This window comes from Urocampus carinirostris, chromosome 20 (genome assembly GCF_059441175.1).
Source record: "Urocampus carinirostris isolate Australia breed hairy pipefish chromosome 20, RoL_Ucar_1.0, whole genome shotgun sequence".
NCBI classification, from domain to species: Eukaryota; Metazoa; Chordata; class Actinopteri; order Syngnathiformes; family Syngnathidae; genus Urocampus; species Urocampus carinirostris.
The window spans coordinates 12,520,486-12,540,218 of NC_142368.1; the positions used below are offsets into that span (position 1 = coordinate 12,520,486).

At 41.6% G+C, this 19,733-nt stretch overlaps 1 protein-coding gene across 1 annotated transcript; it reads left to right on the forward strand.

The window, feature by feature from the left end:
* Positions 1-432: 432 nt before the first annotated feature.
* LOC148346279 (ADP-ribosylation factor 6) lies at positions 433-4,461 on the forward strand. The gene is made up of 3 exons (XM_088325710.1): positions 433-543; positions 661-830; positions 956-4,461. The coding sequence occupies exon 3, from the start codon at positions 1,531-1,533 to the stop codon at positions 2,056-2,058; it is 528 nt and encodes a 175-aa protein (XP_088181836.1). The 5' UTR covers positions 433-543; positions 661-830; positions 956-1,530; the 3' UTR covers positions 2,059-4,461.
* The last annotated feature ends 15,272 nt before the right edge of the window (positions 4,462-19,733 follow it).

Here is a 19,733-nt window from a genome sequence, read left to right on the forward strand (position 1 = left end):
TTTGTAATTAAAATAAACAGTTTTTTTTACTTTCACTTGAAAAGAATAATCTCTTGGTAATTTGAATCAAAATATAACGTTGAAAAATGATGTGAAACAAAAGTAAAAAGGTAACTTTTAAAAAGGATGACGTCATTTTTCTGTTTGCTTGTAGTTTTTTTTATGATGTGTTAAAACACTTCCGGTCCTGACGTCACTAACGTACACTATCAAGGGGAAAGTTCGAAAGCACAAATGAACAATAAACGGCACGCCTCATTCAGTCGAAGAATATATTTAGTTTTCAAATCGACTAACAACGTGATTCCATAAGTGAAATATAATATTAAACAATTCCACGTCAGAAATGTGACATTTAAGGACGCTGTGACTCATAAATTGAATTCTGTGCTCAAATATCGCGTGAGGAGCCAATCAGGCGGGCTTAAGTGCGCATGCGTTGTGGAATCCGGTGCGTTTGGAAACCCTCGTACGTCAGGCTACTTCATAATTGTATGCTGCTTTCAAAGACAATTGATAAGAAGAAACAAAAGTGTTACGAATGTAAGTGTAAAATGCTATTTTTAGAGGTGGGTTTTGATTTGTGAGAAAGTGAGATTAGTTTTGAAATGAAAGGAGTGAAAATCTAGGCATAAGAAATGAAGTGCCGAATATTGGCAGATATCCGACTTTTTACCGAGCATGTGAACATCACACCGTGGCGAGCTGATGTGTGAGAGGAAGTGGCGTCCGACGTGGGTCGGAACATTCTGACGGTACCGCGGCACCGACAAACCCGGGAGCGGCCGAGAAAGCAGCCGGGGACCTCCGGGAGGATATTCGCCTTAATTGTGAGTCATATTACCCCGCTTTGATACGTCTTAAACGGGCTCTTCTCTTTTTTCTTTCCCGCTTCAAAGTTCTCGCCCTCCGCCCTAACACCCCCCCCTTCCCCCCTCCCTTGTGTCATACACAGAAACCAGACCGGAAAGTGGAATGATTTAGTCCAGTTTTTTGGCTCTTTTGTTTTTTTTTTTACGTTCTCCTGTGGACGACGAGGAGGTTTTCGAAACAGAAGAGGAAGTGAGAAAAATGTTGGTACCGAAGGGCACAGGTTAGAAGAAGTGTAGACTCACTCAAGGGCTAGTTTTCAAACGGACTCAAAACACTTCCGGGTCACGTGATCACAATATTCAACTCTAGAAGCTTTTAGTAACCCAATTTCTGCACAAGTTCGAAGTTTGGATTCACTTTATGACTTTTGTATTCCCCCTAACTGACTCAAACACGTCAATATTACACCCTTGAAGCTTATTATAACCATTTTTCTGCAAAAGTTAGAAGTGTGGACTCATTCTTGGGATTATTCGAACACTACCTGGCCCTGCAATCACATTACTAAACCCTATAGCTTTTTGTAACCAATTTTCCGCATTAGTGAGAAGTGTGAGCTCACTTTAGGACTTTTTTTAAACTGACTCAAAGAGTTCCGAGTCACGTGATCAACATCTCATCCCTAGAAGCTTTTTTTTGCAACCAATCGCCTTCACGATGGGGAAAATGCTGTCCAAGATCTTCGGCAACAAAGAGATGCGGATCCTGATGCTGGGCCTGGACGCGGCAGGCAAGACCACCATCCTGTACAAGCTAAAACTGGGCCAGTCGGTCACCACCATCCCCACGGTGGGCTTCAACGTGGAAACGGTGAGCTACAAGAACGTCAAGTTCAACGTTTGGGACGTGGGCGGACAGGACAAGATCCGCCCCTTGTGGCGCCATTACTACACGGGAACGCAGGGTTTGATCTTCGTGGTGGACTGCGCGGACCGGGACCGGATCGACGAGGCCCGCCAGGAGCTTCACCGCATCATCAACGACCGGGAGATGCGAGACGCCATTATCCTGGTCTTCGCCAACAAGCAGGACCTGCCCGACGCCATGAAGCCTCACGAGATCCAGGAGAAACTGGGCCTGACCCGAATCCGGGACCGCAACTGGTACGTGCAGCCGTCGTGCGCCACTGCCGGAGACGGACTCTACGAGGGACTCACCTGGCTCACCTCCAATTACAAATCTTAACCAATGATAATTGTATCCTTCTTTTAAAAGCCCCCCCCTCTTTGTTTTGTTTTTTTTTTTATATGGGGGAATCCCTCACTATGTTCCAGTATGGTTCCACGTGAAGTTTTGGAATAAGGTTATAGATGGCTTTTTATAATTAAGTCGAACCATAACCTCGCTTCACTGCCCTCTTGTGGCGTTTAAAGACAATTGGAAGCTTTTTCAGAAGAATGTCAATTATGATTGGGAACATCTCCACAGTAACTCATGCAAATTACCATATTGTGAGGTTTGGAAGTTTCAAAATAGGGTTGCATATGGTTTCGGTGCTAACCTTAAGAAATTGCTCCAATGGCCTCATGTGGCATCTAAAGATAATTGGAAGCCGTTTTTTTGTGATTGGGAACATTTCTGCAGTAACTCATGCAAATATCTCTATTTTAGTCATCTCGTGAATTTTGGTGCTAATCGATAGTTAAGTCAAACCATTCTCATCTAATTGAAAAAACATGCTTTTACCGCCCTATTGCGGCAATACATGACAATTTCCAGCTTTTTAAGGGGAGTTTAAATGATGATTGGGAACATTTCCACGGTAATTCGTGCAATTTTCTAGATTTTTGTCCACTGAAGAAATTCACACAGAGAAAAGGGAAAACGAGCACTTTATATTACCAAGAATTCAGTTTCAAGTTTGGATTCGAGATCAGATGATCCATCCCCTCTTCTCATTGGGTGACAAAAAGGTTAATGGCACTTAAAATCAGCACTAATTAAGTCACCATAAGTCCAAATTTATTTTTCTTTTCACTTGGCTTTGCTCTTATTTTGACCTTTCATATCCAAAATTTTGACACGGGTCTTACGACGAAGGTCGATCCGTACTCGTTGGTCGGGGGCAGGCTGGGGTCCGTTACCGTGTCTTTCTCCGGTCAGTTTCATAACAAAGGGGGTTTCTCCTGGGTGAGTTGTTAGCCCTCCGCAGGATAGTCGGTTGGTGGGGCTGCCACCTCACAGCGTACCGACACGCTGGGGTCTTTGTTTGTCTGGAACCTACCCCGGAGACCGGCCCGCCATGGGTGACCCTACCAGGAGCAAGCTCCCGACGGTATCGCTCTCCAGGGTCACTGGAACACGCAATCCCCCTCGCCGCATCAAGGCCAGACCCATCCGAGGGGGTCTCAGAACCATCGAGAACATCAGGTGTTCCCAGCGAGTCTCCAATAAAGAGCTCAGAGCCCGCACGTGCCAGCCCCGAGCATCTTCCTTGGTCGCACAACGCCGCACCCGCTGGTTTGGCCATGTCCTTCGTCTACCACCAGACCATCCGACACGAGCCATTCTCCAGTTCGACCCAAAGGCCGCAGGCTGGAGACGACCACGTGGGAAACCCCGCACTCGATGGCTCGACGTCGTTGCGGGCGACCTCCAACAACACGGAGTTGCTGTAGAGGATGCAGAACAGCTGGCACAAGACCGCCAGCATTGGAAAAACCTGGTTCATCTGGTCGGCTCAACACACAGGGACGGGATCCCCCGACCTTCGCTGGAGCAATAATCAAATCAATCAATATCCAAAATTTGGGAGGGACTGAACATTTGCCTTTATCAACAGAATGTCTTTTTTTCCCCAGGACTCTACAGACGTTGGATTTTCACAAACGGATGCACATTTTTTTTGTTGATTCTTACAGATCTTCCATGTTTGTAGTTTCAGCTGCCTCGAAGTTCCTGTTTCAGATGTTTTTTTTGGGGTGAAATAAGAGTTTATGGCACTTAGAAGCAGTGCAAGTTTTTCAAGGTGTACCCCAAATCTAGTCTCTAACTCACGATAAGTCCTTTTTTATTTCTCATTTTCACTTTGCTCTTATTTTGAAATGTCCTATTCAACAGAATGTCTTTTTTTCCTTGGACCTCAACAACTCGATGGCTTTTCACACATTTATTCTATATTTTTTTGCTTAGTTTGTGATGAATCTTCCATGCTTGTGGTTTCAGCTGCCTTAAAGTTTTGCTTATTGGGTGAAGTTAGAGTTTATGGCATTTAAAAGCGGCGCTGGTTCTTCACGGTGTTTTACTTTTGATTTTGCATTGCTTTTATTTTGAAATGTCATATACTAAGCTTGGAAGGGTTTAAGCCTTTATTGAGAACTTTGTGGACATTGGATTTTCACGCGCCGTGATACACGATTTGGTTTTTTTCCTGACGGTCTCCGTGTTTGTTGTTTCAGCCGCCTTAATGCAAACACTTTTGTCTTAGGGGAGGTTCGGTCCTCGATGCACTTGTTTGGTCGTTTCACCGACCTTTGATTTATTTCTTTTCCCGACCACGTCTGTGCTTAAATGTTCCACTTTCGCCACTTCTATTTTTTTCCCTCATTGCTAAGCCGATTGGAAGTAATAAAAAAGAAGTTCTACCCACCCCGGTGCGGCGGAAACGCCTTTTTTGTTTTTGCAGCCGTCAGTCGGCATCGAAACCGCGTGGAAATGAGCGCAGAGGTTGTCGACGTTATCGTCAAACAAAAGGAAGTGACTCGTTTTTTTTCCACTTCCGAACAAAGTGTGACGGTGGCAGGCGCAACAAGTACTCTAAACCCGTGTTTCGCAAACTATTTGGAGCTGAGGCCCGAATAAAAAAATGTTAACTTCAAATGTCCGAAAAGTAATTGGAAGAAGCATATGTTTATTTCATCCTACACCCTCGACTTCCTTAAAAATGGTGTCTTCCAGCCAGATCTCCTCTGTATTTAGAATAGTAGAATAGAATTTACTTTTATTGTCATTCTTTGTAACCATGTCCACAGAACAAAATTTCGATACACCTGACCCGTACAGTTAAACTGTACCGAGCCGATGCATTTACATCTAACAAAGCCCTCACAAAAGTACCTAGTTATATAGGCACTTCATCGTTTATCATGACTATTTTCGTCGTCATCATGATTACTGTCCCCGTTCATTCTCACCATACTATACAATAAGAGTACCGTAAATTCCGGACTATAGAGCGCACCTGATAAGCCGCACCCACCACATTTTAAGAGGATAACTGCTTTTGTACTTACATAAGCCGCACCCGTATATAAGCCCCATGCGCCCACGTTCAAACATGTAACACAATCACAAAAGTAACCCAAACCCAACTTTAAGCACACAGTCCAAAAACCACAGCCGGCAAAATGTACGGAGAATGATACCGGTACTTAAAGTTTGATGCAGACCTGCAGAGTCCGGGTGCCCGTTGAAGGTATATATTTCCAAAGGTAAGGGTGGGAAAAATATATATCTACTATTGTCCGCTGCGTCTAAAAACACGTCTCACCTTTACCCCACTTCCCGTCAGCCCCCGGTGTTTTCGCCCCTTCTTTTTGATTCGCCTGTGGAAAACATATCAGAATAAGTGTCTAAAACAAATACATTACAAAAAATACAGTTGCAAATACATATTATACATGGTTACACATATTTACAAAGAAAGACAGTACACCGAGAGTTTTCAAAGCTTTAATAATAATAATAATATAACTTTCATCCGAAACCGTGACTCTGACAGGTAGCAACACGCTGCTAGGAACACGCTTCGCAAGGCAGTAAACGGGTCTGTTAAAAAAATATACCGTACTTGTGAGAATCACAGTAGACCGTCCTCATCTTCCTCCTTAAAGAAAAGTTTACGTGCAATAGCTCTGTTTGCTGCTTATCGGATTGCTCGATTGCTTTTAGCTTCAAAGCTGCGTCATATGCCTTTCATTTTGCAATTTGCATGATGAGGGTGAGTTTACGCTAATTAAATTAAGAAGTTGCAGTCTTCCTCGGCGCATATATTCCAGCAGTCTAAATCTTAACTTTTGTACTCGAGCGCCGCTGGCGGCCGTTAGAAAAATGACATAAATTGGCCGCATCACTGAATAAGCCACAGGGTTGAACGTTTGGGAAAAAAGTAGCGGCTTATAGTCTGGAATTTACGGTATCTATTATAATAACAGTAATGGTCTTGATCCGTGCATTCAAAAGACAAAACATGGTAGCTTGAGCCAGATGCCTCCAGCTTCAAAATTCCCACTTGTCTGCCCTAACCACGAGTTGTGCATATGTCTGTTTTGGGTTCTTCTTTAAAGTTATATCTATATTTAATGACATTAATGTTTTTATTTTAATGAAATTGATTGCTTGGTTTTTTTCCAATTTACATTTAGTGGTCACTGTGGCTCAGGAGGGAATACAGTTGATTCATTTTCGTTTATTTTTGCCGTTATCTCGGACTTGATTATATTTTGAGCCCGTTTTTTTTTCTAAAAAAAATGAAAAAAATAGTTCAAACGAGCACAAAAAATCCAGAAATGATCAGTTTCTTGACTACGTTCTAGCTTTTTAAAATCGAAATAATGATTAAAATCAGCAAAATATGTGCGGGATCTTTACTTTATTTGATGTATTTTATTATTTTTGCACTGCCATCTTAAACCAAAGAAGTGACTCAATATACTGTACTCTTTCATGAGCAAATACAATAAAAAATGAATGTTAGTTTCTCAGGGGATCGTTGGATGAAAACAAAGATGGTGACCAATGGCAATTTCCTACGGCACATTAGTGTGCCCTGGAGCACTGGTTGTACAACACTGCTTTAAAAATATTGACTTTCCCAGAATTGTCTCTTTATCACTCATAGTAACATGGCAGTGGGGATTCTATTGGGGAATTAACATTTTCAGGGTTCGTACAGGGGCTTGAAATCCTTAAATGCTTGGATTTTTACAACTTTCTTTAACCATGATCAGTTATTTGAGTCTTTTTCCGTAATATTTCTTTGTGTATTTTATATTTATTCGACCTTTTTTTTCCCACCTACCTACCTACTGGAATTCTGATGCCATTTCCAGCACCCTTCACCTATACGTGACGTGTAGGCTCATATCAAATGCACGGCACCCTTTCCAGTCTATTTATTGAGGATGTATTTTACCATTAGTTTCTTGAAGTAAATCATTTAATTTGTTGCACTGAAAAGTCAATATTTTAATCGACATTTTCTTGTGTCCTGCAGGGATTCCAGTTTAAATTTACTGAGAATCAAATCGCTGAAATGAGTTAGACTGTTATAATTTAGTGGAATGATACATTTTGAAAAATGGATTCATTTATTTTCTGCAGAAGATATCATTATGAATAGTATTCTGAACTAAGGAACACCCAAAAGCGTGACTGTTTTTTTTAAATTTGTTTTAACCTTTTTAATCTTCTTTTACAGGGAGTGCAGAATTATTAGGCAAGTTGTATTTTTGAGGATTAATTTTATTATTGAACAACAACCATGTTCTTAATGAACCCAAAAGTCTCATTAATATCAAAGCTGAATATTTTGGAAGTTGGAGTGGGGCTTTTTTTAGTTTTAGCTATTTTAGGAGGATATCTGTGTGTGCAGGTGACTATTACTGTGCATAATTATTAGGCAACTTAACAAAAAACAAATGTATACCCATTTCAATTATTTATTTTCATCAGGGAAACCAATATAACAGCTCAACATTCACAAATATACATTTCTGACATTCAAAAACAAATCAGTGACCAATATAGCCACCTTTCTTTGCAAGGACACTCAAAAGCCTGCCATCCATGGATTCAGTCAGTGCTTTGATCTGTTCACGATCAACATTGCGTGCAGCAGCAACCACAGCCTCCCAGACACTGTTCAGAGAGGTGTACCGTTTTCCCTCCTTGTAAATCTCACATTTGATGAGGGAACACAGGTTCTCTATGGGGTTCAGATCAGGTGAACAAGGAGGCCATGTCATTAGTTTTTCTTCATTTAGACCCTTTCTTGCCAGCCACGCTGTGGAGTACTTGGATGCGTGTGATGGAGCGTTGTCCTGCATGAAAATCATGTTTTTCTTGAAGGATGCGGACTTCTTCCTGTACCACTGCTTGAAGAAGGTGTCTTCCAGAAACTGGCAGTAGGACTGGGAGTTGAGCTTGAGTCCATCCTCAACCCGAAAAGGCCCCACAAGCTCATCTTTGATGATACCAGCCCATACCAGTACCCCACCTCCACCTTGCTGGCGTCTGAGGCGGACTGGAGCTCTCTGCCCTTTACCGATCCAGCCACGGGCCCATCCATCTGGCCCATCAAGACTCACTCTCATTTCATCAGTCCATAAAACCTTAGAAAAATCCGTCTTGAGATTTTTCTTGGCCCAGTCTTGACGTTTCAGCTTGTGTGTCTTGTTCAGTGGTGGTCGTTTTTCAGCCTTTCTTACCTTGGCCATGTCTCTGAGTATTGCACACCTTGTGCTTTTGGGCACTCCAGTGATGTTGCAGCTCTGAAATATGGCAAAACTGGTGGCAAGTGGCATCTTGGCAGCTGTACGCTTGACTTTTCTCAGTTCACGGGCAGTTATTTTGCGCCTTGGTTTTTCTACACGCTTCTTGCGACCCTGTTGACTATTTTGAATGTAACGCTTGATTGTTCGATGATCACGCTTCAGAAGCTTGGCAATTTTAAGCGTGCTGCATCCCTCTGCAAGATATCTCACTATTTTTGACTTTTCAGAGCCTGTCAAGTCCCTCTTCTGACCCATTTTGCCAAAGGAAAGGAAGTTGCCTAATAATTATGCACACCTGATATAGGGTGTTGATGTCATTAGACCACACCCCTTCTCATTACAGAGATGCACATCACCTGATATGCTTAATTGGTAGTAGGCTTTCGAGCCTATACAGCTTGGAGTAAGACAACATGCATAAAGAGGATGATGTGGTCAAAATACTCATTTGCCTAATAATTCTGCACTCCCTGTATTTACCTTTTTTTTAGATTTTTGATTTCTCTTGCTTTTTCCTCTTTACAATATTTTTCTGCTTTTCTCCTTTTACTTACATTTTTTTGCCTATATATTTTTTTTTTTTCCGGTGTATTTTTTTTCTTCTTTTCCCCCTCCTTTATAGTTTGGTTTTCATTTTTCGTTTTTTTCCTTCCTAGCTTTCTCTATTTTTTTCCCCTGCTTTTACCCTTTTATTTACACATTTTTAGCTTGTTTTTTTCTGTTTTCCTAGCGTTTTTAATCTTGTTTCCTGCTTTTATTTTTTTCTCTCTCTTATACAGTACTTTGATGTCGAATTTTTTTCTCTTCCTAGATTTTTTTCTTGCTATTATCACATTTTTCCTTTTTTCTTCTTGTTCTCAATTTCCTTTTTAATTTTATTCTTTTATTTCCTTTTTTCTTCTTTTTAATCCTTTTTTATTTTTTCTCCTTCTGTTTGTGCTTTTTTGTCTTCATTTTTTTTAATGCTCTCACCATTACATCTAGTTTTATTTGGGTGGACGTTGCTTGGGTAGGCACTGCCCACCCCTGGTCACGCCCCTGGTCGTGAGTACTTCAAGGACATCTCCGTCCACTTCCTGCTAAGTCTTGAATGTTTTGAACTCACTCGTGTAAGCTTGCGGGGCCACATTTTTACCATACTTTTAACAATCACTGAAAAAAAAATAGTGTCTTTCTCAGACAATTCTGTCATGAACCACTTCCTGATTTTGAGTCCTCCTTTAATTTTGAACCAATCAGAAATCACCCAGCAAGTTTAGACGATTCACTCGTGAAGGAAGTACTTTGCAGATTATCGCTTCCCCCGCGTTGCACAACTGAGCGGAATGTGAGAATTTTCTGTTTGTTCTTCCCTTGTGGCTACGGCAGCTGGTATTAGCTTGTGTGGCATTGTCCTATGAAGCGTCATCGCCCCCTACAGGACAGGCGCACGCTCCACTTAAACAGGGTGCTATGAAATGTGCATAAGTGCAAGGAATTTGCAGCAATTATAGACATTTATTATGGGCCATGTTTTAAACCAGGGGTGTCCAACTCATTTTAACTTGAGGGGCCACACGATGGAACAAACATTTTGTCGGGGGCCGGACTAGTAGATTAAAGAGAAAGAAAAATAAGAGAAAGAGGGAGGGAAAATGAGAGTGGGCGGGACAAAGAAAGAAAAAGAGAGAGGGAGAGAGCGTGAGAAACAAAAGATAAAAAGTTATGAGAGAGGGGGAAAAGAAAGGGAGAGGAAGAAATAAATCCAAAGAGAAATAGAAAGACAGAAGGAGAGAAAAGAAAGGGTGAAGGTGTGTAAGAGAGAAAGAGACAAAAAGCAACAAAGGTAGAGAAAAAGAGAGGCACAGAGAGTGAAAGAGACACAGAGTGCGAGAAAAGGGGTGGAAGAGAGAGAGAGAGAAATAAATACAAGTAGAGTGTCTTTGTGAGAGGCACCTGGCTTTGGCAACATCAAGTTGACATATTTCAACCTGCAGCTTGTTTTTCTCTTGCGCTTCTCTCAGTGTTGTCTCACGGGCCGGATTCAATCCCTTAGTTTGACCCCTGTGTTTTAAACAAAGGTAGTGTTTCCCAGTGGTAAATTGTAATTGGAAGAACTTCCTGCAACTGAAAATATAAGGTACCAGAAACCTATAATAAGGGAGATTTGTCTAAAAAGAAACATATTTTTGATTTACTTGCAATATTAATAAATGCAGATATACATGTGGCTCTTGAAAGTACATGATTCAAACTGGGTTTCTTCTTTTAATGTTACTGGAGAAATTGGTAACTTGGCTTTGAAAGTCCTTTAAAAATGCTTGGAACTGGCCATGAAAAGGGTGTTGGAACCCCGCATTCCCCACTGCGAGAAATATAGTGAGGAAATGGAAACCCACAGGCGCAGTTGTATCCGAGACCTGGAGTGGGGGACTGAACCGCAGAAGTTGCCCGTAGAATCCAATATGAGGTTCTTTAGTACATGATGTTGTGACACAGCGCACGTGCTTCATCACGCCCTTTCCGGAACATGCCCGGACTCGTACGGCGTTCCCCGACGCGGGACACGAAAGGCCCGAACGGAGTGATTTTGGAATGTGGGAGGAAGCGGCAGACGCAAATTCAGTCCGGGAAGGTCGGGATCGCGACACGGCTGCGAGGCGAAGTCGCGCTGTAAATATTGACTCGAGCTGCACTTTGTGCACGTTTGCGGTTAAACATTGCTGCGGGTTCTTTAGACTGGATGACGGATATTTAACTGCGCAAATACCTGCGAGAATGTCTACTCGCTACAGGAACCTGGCCTAGAGACGGGGAACCTTGGGTTAGAATTGGGGCAAATAGTTTTCATTTTTTGTACTTACAGATACGGTTTCTTATCCTATGCGCCAAGAATTTGTTCATGTTTACTGACCCCTTAACCGCCAGGGGTTGTAGGGGCACCACTTCCTGTGGTGTGTCTTGGGCAAGTACAGCCCATCTCCAGTAGTCGGCACCTTGTCCTGATACGTGAAGGCTTCCCAGTTCAAGACTGCGAGGGAACGTGTTGTCCTGGATGGGCACCCCAGGCTATACTTGCCCAAGACACACCACAGGATGCTCCTACGGCTTGTTTGCTTAGCGTAGAGCAGTGGTAAGCACATTTGCCTGATACTTGAAAGGTCCCCTGTTCAAGACCGGTTGGAAACATATGTTGGTGTGAAGAGGAATGGGTGCCGTCAGGCTGTTGTTGCCCAAGACACACCAAAGGAAATGGTGCCCCTGCTATCCTAGTGGTTAAGGGATACAACTAACCACCCAACCGATACAGTCCCTAATCCAATACCTCGGCCATTCATTCACGTTCACTGACCCCTTAACCGCCAAGGGCCATAGGGGCACCACTTCCTGTGGTGTGTCTTGGGCAAGTGCCGCCCATCTCCAGTAGTCGGCACCTTGTCCTGATACGTGAAGGCTTCCCGGTTCAAGATTGCAAGGGGACGTGTTGTCCTGGTTGGGCACCACCAGGCTGTACTTGCCCAAGACACACCACAGGATGCCCCTACGGCCTGTGCGCTTAAGGGATCCCACCAACTAACACAGTTTTTTTTTAATCCAATGCGGCGGCCATTCGTTCACGTTTACTGACCTCTTAACCGCCAGGAGTCGTAGGGGCACCACTTCCTGTGGTGTGTCTTGGGCAAGTACAGCTTATCCTTCTCCAGGCCAACGTAGAGCAGTGGTAAGCACATTCGCCTGATACTTGAAAGGTCCTATATACTTGAAAGGAAACATGTTGGCCTGATGGGCGCCACCAGGCTGTACTTGCCCAAGACACACCACAGGAAATGGTTCCCCTTCAACCCTAGTGGTTAAGGGAAAAAACCAACCACCCAACCGATACAGTCCCTAATCTATGTATTGGCAATTTATTTACTGTCACAGATCCCTTAACCCCCAGGGTCATCACTTCCTGTGGTGTGTCTTGGGCAAGTACAGCCTGGTGGTGCCCACACCTCTTTAAGCTCTTTTTTTGGGGGGGTAGGGGTTTGCTCCCCCACATGAAACGATGTTTACCAGTAGCAGGATCTGACTCCGATACACCACCTTCATCATCTGGTTTTAAACAGCTCAGAATTAAAGCAAAGTCATAAATTATATCTCCTTTTAAAAACACATTTAGTATTATTTAGCACCACCTAGAGGTAAAACGGAAAACTTGAAATTAATTTGCATGTATTTTAAATAACATGAGCTTCACCTAGAGCACAGGTGTCAAACAGGCGGCCCGCGGGCTAGCTCAGGCCCACTAAGGGATTGAATCCGGCCTGCGAGACAACACTCTGAGAAGTACAAGAGAAAAACAAGCTGCAGGTTGAAATATGTCAACTTGATGTAGCCAAAGCCAGGTGCCTCTCACAAAGACACTGTACTTGTATTTATTTCTCTCTTTCTTTTACACCCCTTTTCTCCCACTCTGTCGCTTTCACTCTCTGTGTCTCTTTTTCTCTTCCTTTGTTGCTCCGTCTCTTTCTCTCTCTCTGTCTTTTTAACTTCTTTTTCTCTAACTTCATTTTTTTCCTTTTCTCTCTTCTCTTTCTCTCTTCCTACCCTTCGCGCTTTCATTTGTCCTTTATCTCCTTCTGTCTTTCTATTTCTCTCTGTTTCTTACTTCCTCTCCCTTTCTTTTCCCCTCTCTTTTTATCTCTTTTATTTCTCACGCTCTCTCCCTCTTTCTTTCTTTGTCCCGCCCTCTCTCTTCTTTTCCCCTCCCTCTTTCTCTTATTTCTTTATCTCTCTTTTTCTTTCTCTTTAATGTACCAGTCCCCCGAGTTAAAACGAGTTTGACACCCCTGACCTAGAGGGCGCTGACATATTTGTCCACCATCTTGCTTCTAACTGTACCTTTGACAAACCTTGTAAAGTTAAAGAAAAATGTTCTTTCGGGCTCTAGAAGCCTCGTAGTTTGTGTTCTCCTTTGTTTTGAAGCACTCGTTTTCAGCTGCTCAAGACAGCGACATCTAGTGGTCAAATCGTGCACATCATATGAAAAGTGGCAGGAAATATGGAGCAGAAACAGGTCAAGTTGGGTCCTTTCGAGTCTCCGTAGTATTTGTTTTCGTTTAAACTACACGATGCAGTGACATCTAGTGGTCAATTATTACACAGTGTCCCTTTAAAGCACGACTGTTGATCCTCTGCATTGATAAGGTATCAATGCAATATGGCTCAGCAGGTTCTATTTTCTCATTCAGTTTTTTCAATAAATAAATGACAAAAATAGCAAGTAAAGAACAATGTATCTTCTATTTAATGGTTGGGGACACCGGGGACAAGCGCGGCACCCATTTTCATTCCAGGCCCTTTTTTTGTTTTTAACCTTCTAATATAAACATTTTGTTCGCTGGGCCTTTAATCAAGCCGGAGGAATGTGGCCTGAGAGCTGTAGTTTGCCCTGGCCTAAAAGAAAACCTTGGTTTTCTTTTGAAAATTGTGCAAGACTGGGAAGGAACTGGCAGAACCAGATGCACCTTTTTTTGCTAGCTAGCTGCGAGATTAAGTTAGCGCCCCAGTCAAAGCGAAGAAGGCAAACTCCATCTGCATTATTTAAGCTCACAATGAGAAGGGGACTCCCGTTGTCTAAATCGAATGATGTCACCAAAGGAGAATTTCGCAACGGTAAAAGAAGGACAGATACCTGATGATTGTTCTAGGGCTGCAACAACCCATCGATTAAATCAATGCGTAAAAGTGTACTCATTGGATCATCATATCAAGTCATTTATGAGCCACCAAGTACGTTAAAGAAATGCAAATATGCCCCCCCCCCCAAAAAAAAGGAAAAGTCACGCTGAGATTTGCAGTACCGCTTTAGTCCGGCAGAGCGCGCCAAGACCCATTTTTTTTTGTTAAAAAAAAAAAATCACATTTTAAAACTCCTAAAAATATACAATAAATATTCTTGTATGCAATTTTGATATGTTAACCCTACTCTTAGTCTACAAAACAAATACAATTATTGTTTGGAACAAAATCAACCAATCAGCTGATTCTTAACTACTCCTGTAGTAGAGTACTGAAATAGAATCACAGAAACATGACTAGCACTTAAAGGGACAGTGTGTACGAGTTGACCGTTGTGCATCTGAAAACAAGTGCCTCAAAGCACAAGGAAGAATACAAACTGCAGTGAACAAACTGCAACATTTTTAGGGGCTGGCCTTCTACGAAGAAAGTGAAAATGAAAGATGAAAAAGCGAGAAAGAGAAAGAAAAAATACTGAAAAAATGTAGAAAAACGATAAAGAAGAAAGGAAAGGGGAAATAGTTTAAATAATGGAGAAAAAGAAAAAGATAGGGAGATAAAAAGGGAAAGAGAAATGAAGAAACAGGAAAAAGAAGAAAACTAAAAAAAAAAAGTTTCTTTCATTCAAAGATGAAAAGCAGAAAACAGATGAAAAAGAGAATAAGAAAAAAAGGTCAAATGTAAAAAAAAAATTGAAAGGGATAAAACAAAAATAGATAAAAAATCACAAAAAAAAACTGAAAAAAAGACAGGTTTTTGGTCTTTGGAGGGATCCGTAACAGCAAGATGCAATACTTATAACAGCTCATGTTTTTTTCCTTATTATTCAAATCAATATTGCTTTTTAATGAATGAATCACTGGGAGGCGCTAGATAATAGACACTGTCCCTTTAAGTAAATAAAGAAGTAACAGAATCATCTTGCTCGATGGCCATTGCGAGGGGATTTTAGAGAGCCAACGTTTTTTATTGCGGCAGACAAAAAAAACAAAAACGTTTTTCTTGTGGTTGCCATGGTGACCAAGGCCAACAAAGGGGAACTGCTAGAGTGGAAGGCAACAGTATAGAGTATTTTTTTTCCTTCACAGAAAATACATTTGAATATTTGTATCTGTGCTACTGACGGCTCAGCATATTTCCCCCTCTGCGGTCGTGATCGGCTCCCGAAAGTGGGAAAAAATAATTGCGCGCATAAAATGACAATTGGAAAAAAAATGCAGTGGTAGTAGTTACTCACTACGATGCAAGTATTTTTCTTTCCTTGCGAGTCTTAAAATGTGTCACTCAGTATATTGTCACTATCTCATGAGTTTTCCAGCTATATTACTTTTTTATCCACATATTCAAACAAAGTATTTACCGTATTTTCCGCACTATAAGGCGCACCGGGTTATAGGGCGCACCCCGAAAAAATAGTTTTTGGTCCTATATTTGACATACATAAGACGCACCGGATTATAAGGCGCTACAATGGGAACGTGGACAAAACAGTCAGATGGTTCAGTCCAACTTCTTACCCCCTTAACATTCCGAAAGCTTGCAAAGAAGCAAATGCGTGTCGTAGACACGTGCGGATGCGGTGTCCGTACGATGTCACTCAAATACATCGTTCCAAATATCATTCGGAAGGTTAAAATCTTGATATTCAAGAAATGCCAACCATTCCTTAGTTTCTATTTTCGCTCGCAACTTTACTGTGCATATGACAATAAACACTTGGAATTGAGTTGAATTTAAAAATAGACACTCCATTCCATCCATTATCTGCACCGCTTATCACAGAAACATCGAGTTCAGTCTGAAACAAGAGACAGGGAAAATATATAGCCGAAGTAGCTCACCGAAGTCGTTGTGTTCAATAATAATGTGCAGCCATGGTCCTCTTATATCCATGAGTTTAGTAAATCCAGGAGAATAAAATATTTACAAATACAGAATAGTAAAAAAATGCTTTCTGTATGCCGTCAACCATGTGCTATACGCATTCATCTTTTTCGGCCAATTGCAGGCTTTGTTTTGCCGCTTCAGCCAATGCCAGCCTGTAAATGATAAAAAGGATCCGCCCCTTGACCTCCAAATAACTTTAGCCAATAGTGATCGAGTCAAATGATGAATGACACATTGGTTAGCCAATGAAACGCCGGTAAATAAATCCCACCATCCACCGCGTACTACTTGGCGTTCGGGGGAAAATCGAGTCGGCGGCTGCAAGTTAGTTGGAAAACTTAATGTTGATCCATAAATAAGGCGCACTGTATTATAAGGCACATGGTCAGCTTTTGAAAAAAACTAAGACTTTTAGGTGCGCCTTATAGTGCGGAAAATACGGTACTCTCTGTATTCATCCAATATTGGAATGGATCCTTTCATATCAGTACTTTCCCAGAGCTGGAATAGAATAGAATATACCTTTATTATCATTGTTACAAAATGAGTTGAACATATTGTGACAACGAAATTGGACGCGGCACTCCAGTTTCACATTCAACTGTAAGGATTAAAAAAAAGATAATTTACACATAGTGTGGGCATGTAGAGGCAGAAGATCTTTACATTGGGTGTGTTGGGAATTAAATATCAAAATGTAGCGTTTACCAAATTGTTTGAATTAATTATCTGACTCCATTAACCAAACACAACCTACATTCACCCAACAATTTATGCGCGCTCGTTTCTTGAGGGAAAAGAACAAGAAAGCCGACATTTTCACACGGGGGCAGATTTAATTTCATTAATTTAACTAAGTTTACTCCATCGAAAACGGCCGAATTAGTGACGTTTGAGTCTGTGTAAAGCCTTCTTCTGAAGTCTTTTAGCTCTCTCCTATTGGCCAACTTCTCCCCGCATAATGGCGTGCCGACTCCTCTCATGGGCGTGCCAAGGAAGCCCCTCCTGGGCTTCACCATCTCGTCGAAGAGCGTCGCGATGTCTGGAATACTCAAAACAACACCGAGCGTTTCTACGTCATCAGGGCTTTTCTGCGTCTGGATGTGCTGATTATCTTATCAGCCTTACGTCCCGTTCCCGCCGTTCCTGTAAACAACATTTTCCACCAGGGTGCCCCGACATCGCACCACAGCCCAGCCAGTGAATATCTTTTGCATCGAATGTAATTTGTATTCGATCGTATAAAATCCTTTATAGTCAAATGTATGAAATCCTTCAGGTGTTTACCTACAATGGTCACCCGATTAGTCAGCCATATTCTTAACATAGTCTTAACAAAGGTATGTTTGTAAAAAGATGCGACTTCGCCCCTTTCCTATAAGTGTAACGGGTGTAATAATAACTTTTGTTTTATTGAAATTCCCGCTGAAATATGTGTATAGTTTTTGGTAAGTGTCCTGCAATGATGAGTCCAACAGTGCCACCTGCTGGTATGGGGTAGGGTTTGGTTTTGGCTTCTGACATGTGACCGGGAGGCGGGGTTTGTTGGCAGTCTACAGAGCGAGCTGCCAACGGTAAAACACATCTTTTGATGCTCCACAAAAGAAGTTAATTTTAAACATTATAACCACAGCTGACAAATCTCTCAACATGCACAGTAATGTGGTTGATGTTGTCAAGCTGTTTGGATTTATTTTCGTTTTGTTTCTGTTATGCTAAAATGTTAATTCCCCTTATAGAGATCAAAGCCAGCAGAGAAGCTAATTATGTGACTCATTTCATTTGCAGGTAAATTGTACCCGTTTTTATACTCATTATTGTTCTTATATATATAATAAGGATGATGTTGGTTAAAATACAGACTAAAGAAAGATATGTTGAATTCATTGTAAACGTTTAAAAAACCACTATACGATCTCTTGTTAAAAGTATCTTGTTAAAAAGGATGTAAAAATGCATTGTGATATTCTAAAATGTATTTTATGTAAATTGAAAAGAAAGCTCTTTGATATGCTTTGGGCAGTCTACAGAGCGAGCTGCCAACGAGATCAAAGCCAGCAGAGAAGCTAATGTTGGGACTCATTTCATTTGCAGAAACTGTAATAAAAACCTCATTATCCAGTCCAGCGTGAATGTGGATCTTTGGTGGGACAGGTACGCCGCGGTTACGTAAGACAGGGGGAATGGCGGGAATACTGTACTGTATCCTCATCACTGACCCACGTATACTATTTTTTTTTGTAACTTTCTAATAAAAGTCATTAACTAAACTGCTCTCTTTGCCTCATTATTTTCTTCTACCAAATTTCCAGTCTGGTCACGGGATTTGAACACGCGGCGAGACATGGAATCTCCACGCCAACAGTCCAAAAGAGAAGATGATGCTCAGCTCGTGACAGAAGATAAAGACGTTTTGTCACATGAGAAGAAGCCTTGAGGGCTTGACAATTTGTTTTAGCTTTTGTGTGCTCTTGTACTAAAAGAGTTGACATACAGTCGTTCATTTAAATGCATTACACGTTGATAGTGGCGTCAAAAGCTTAAGTCAATATAATAAACACAGCACAGGAGTTGAAGTAACACAATCTCTAAAGTTTTCTGCTCCCTTTAGGTGGGATGGGTAACTACTATAACATACATTTGCAAAATACACAAAAAATGTACTTGGTTATTTAATTCCACTCAAATTTAACAAAAATCTACACAATAGTGATGGATAAGCAGGGTTGGGTAGGGTTACTTTAACTGGATTACTTTCTATTACTTTTGGATTACTCTAATGCCAAATATGCTAATAAAAGACAAAAGAAACTAAATATTGGTGGTTAGTTCATGTCTTGGGAACCTCCTGCGTGGGTTCAAATCCAGCTCCAGACTTCCTGTGCGGAGTTTGTATGTTCTCCCCGTGCTTGCGTGGGTTTCCTCCGAGCACTCCGGTTTCCTCCCACATTCCAAAGACATGCATTTCAGGTGGATTGGCCGGTCCAAATTGTCCCTAGGTGTGAATGAGCGAATGAGTTGTCTGTCCCCGTGTGCCCTGCGATTGGCTGGCAACCAGTTCAGAGTGTCCCCTGCCCACTGCTGGAAGATAGCTGGTATGGGCTCCAGCACCCCCGCGACCCTACTGAGGATAAGTGGTGTAGCTAATGAGATGAGATGAGAAACTAAATATGAATATAATGATGACTCACAACACGTGGTAAGCTTTCTCTCCTGGCTTTGATCTCCGGCAAAACTAACATCAAATGCGACAGAAAGAAAATGAAAATAAATCCAAACAGCTTGCCAACATCATTTTTGCCGTTCCATGTATTCCGTTACTCCCCAAGCCTGCACAAAATGCAGTCATTTTATTCATATTTAGTTTCTTTTGTCTTTTATTAGCATATTTGGTATTGGAGTAATCCAAAAGTAATTGAAAGTAATCCAGTTAAAGTAACCCTACCCAACCCTGTGCATAAGTAAACACAGTATACTGTACCGTACAGTACAGGAGTTGATTTAACTGAAGTATGCTGCCCTCTTTTGGTGAGATCGCGAACTACTCTACTGTGTATGGGAATGCGCCTTTTTGCCCTCAAACGTACACTCCAAAAAATCCAAAAGGTGCTCTAGGAAATAAAAAATGACATAAAAAATAATAAATTGTGTATGAATTAGATTGCTGTTAACTTTTTTTGCAGAGAAATAAGCATCCCGAAGAATAAAGTGTCTTTT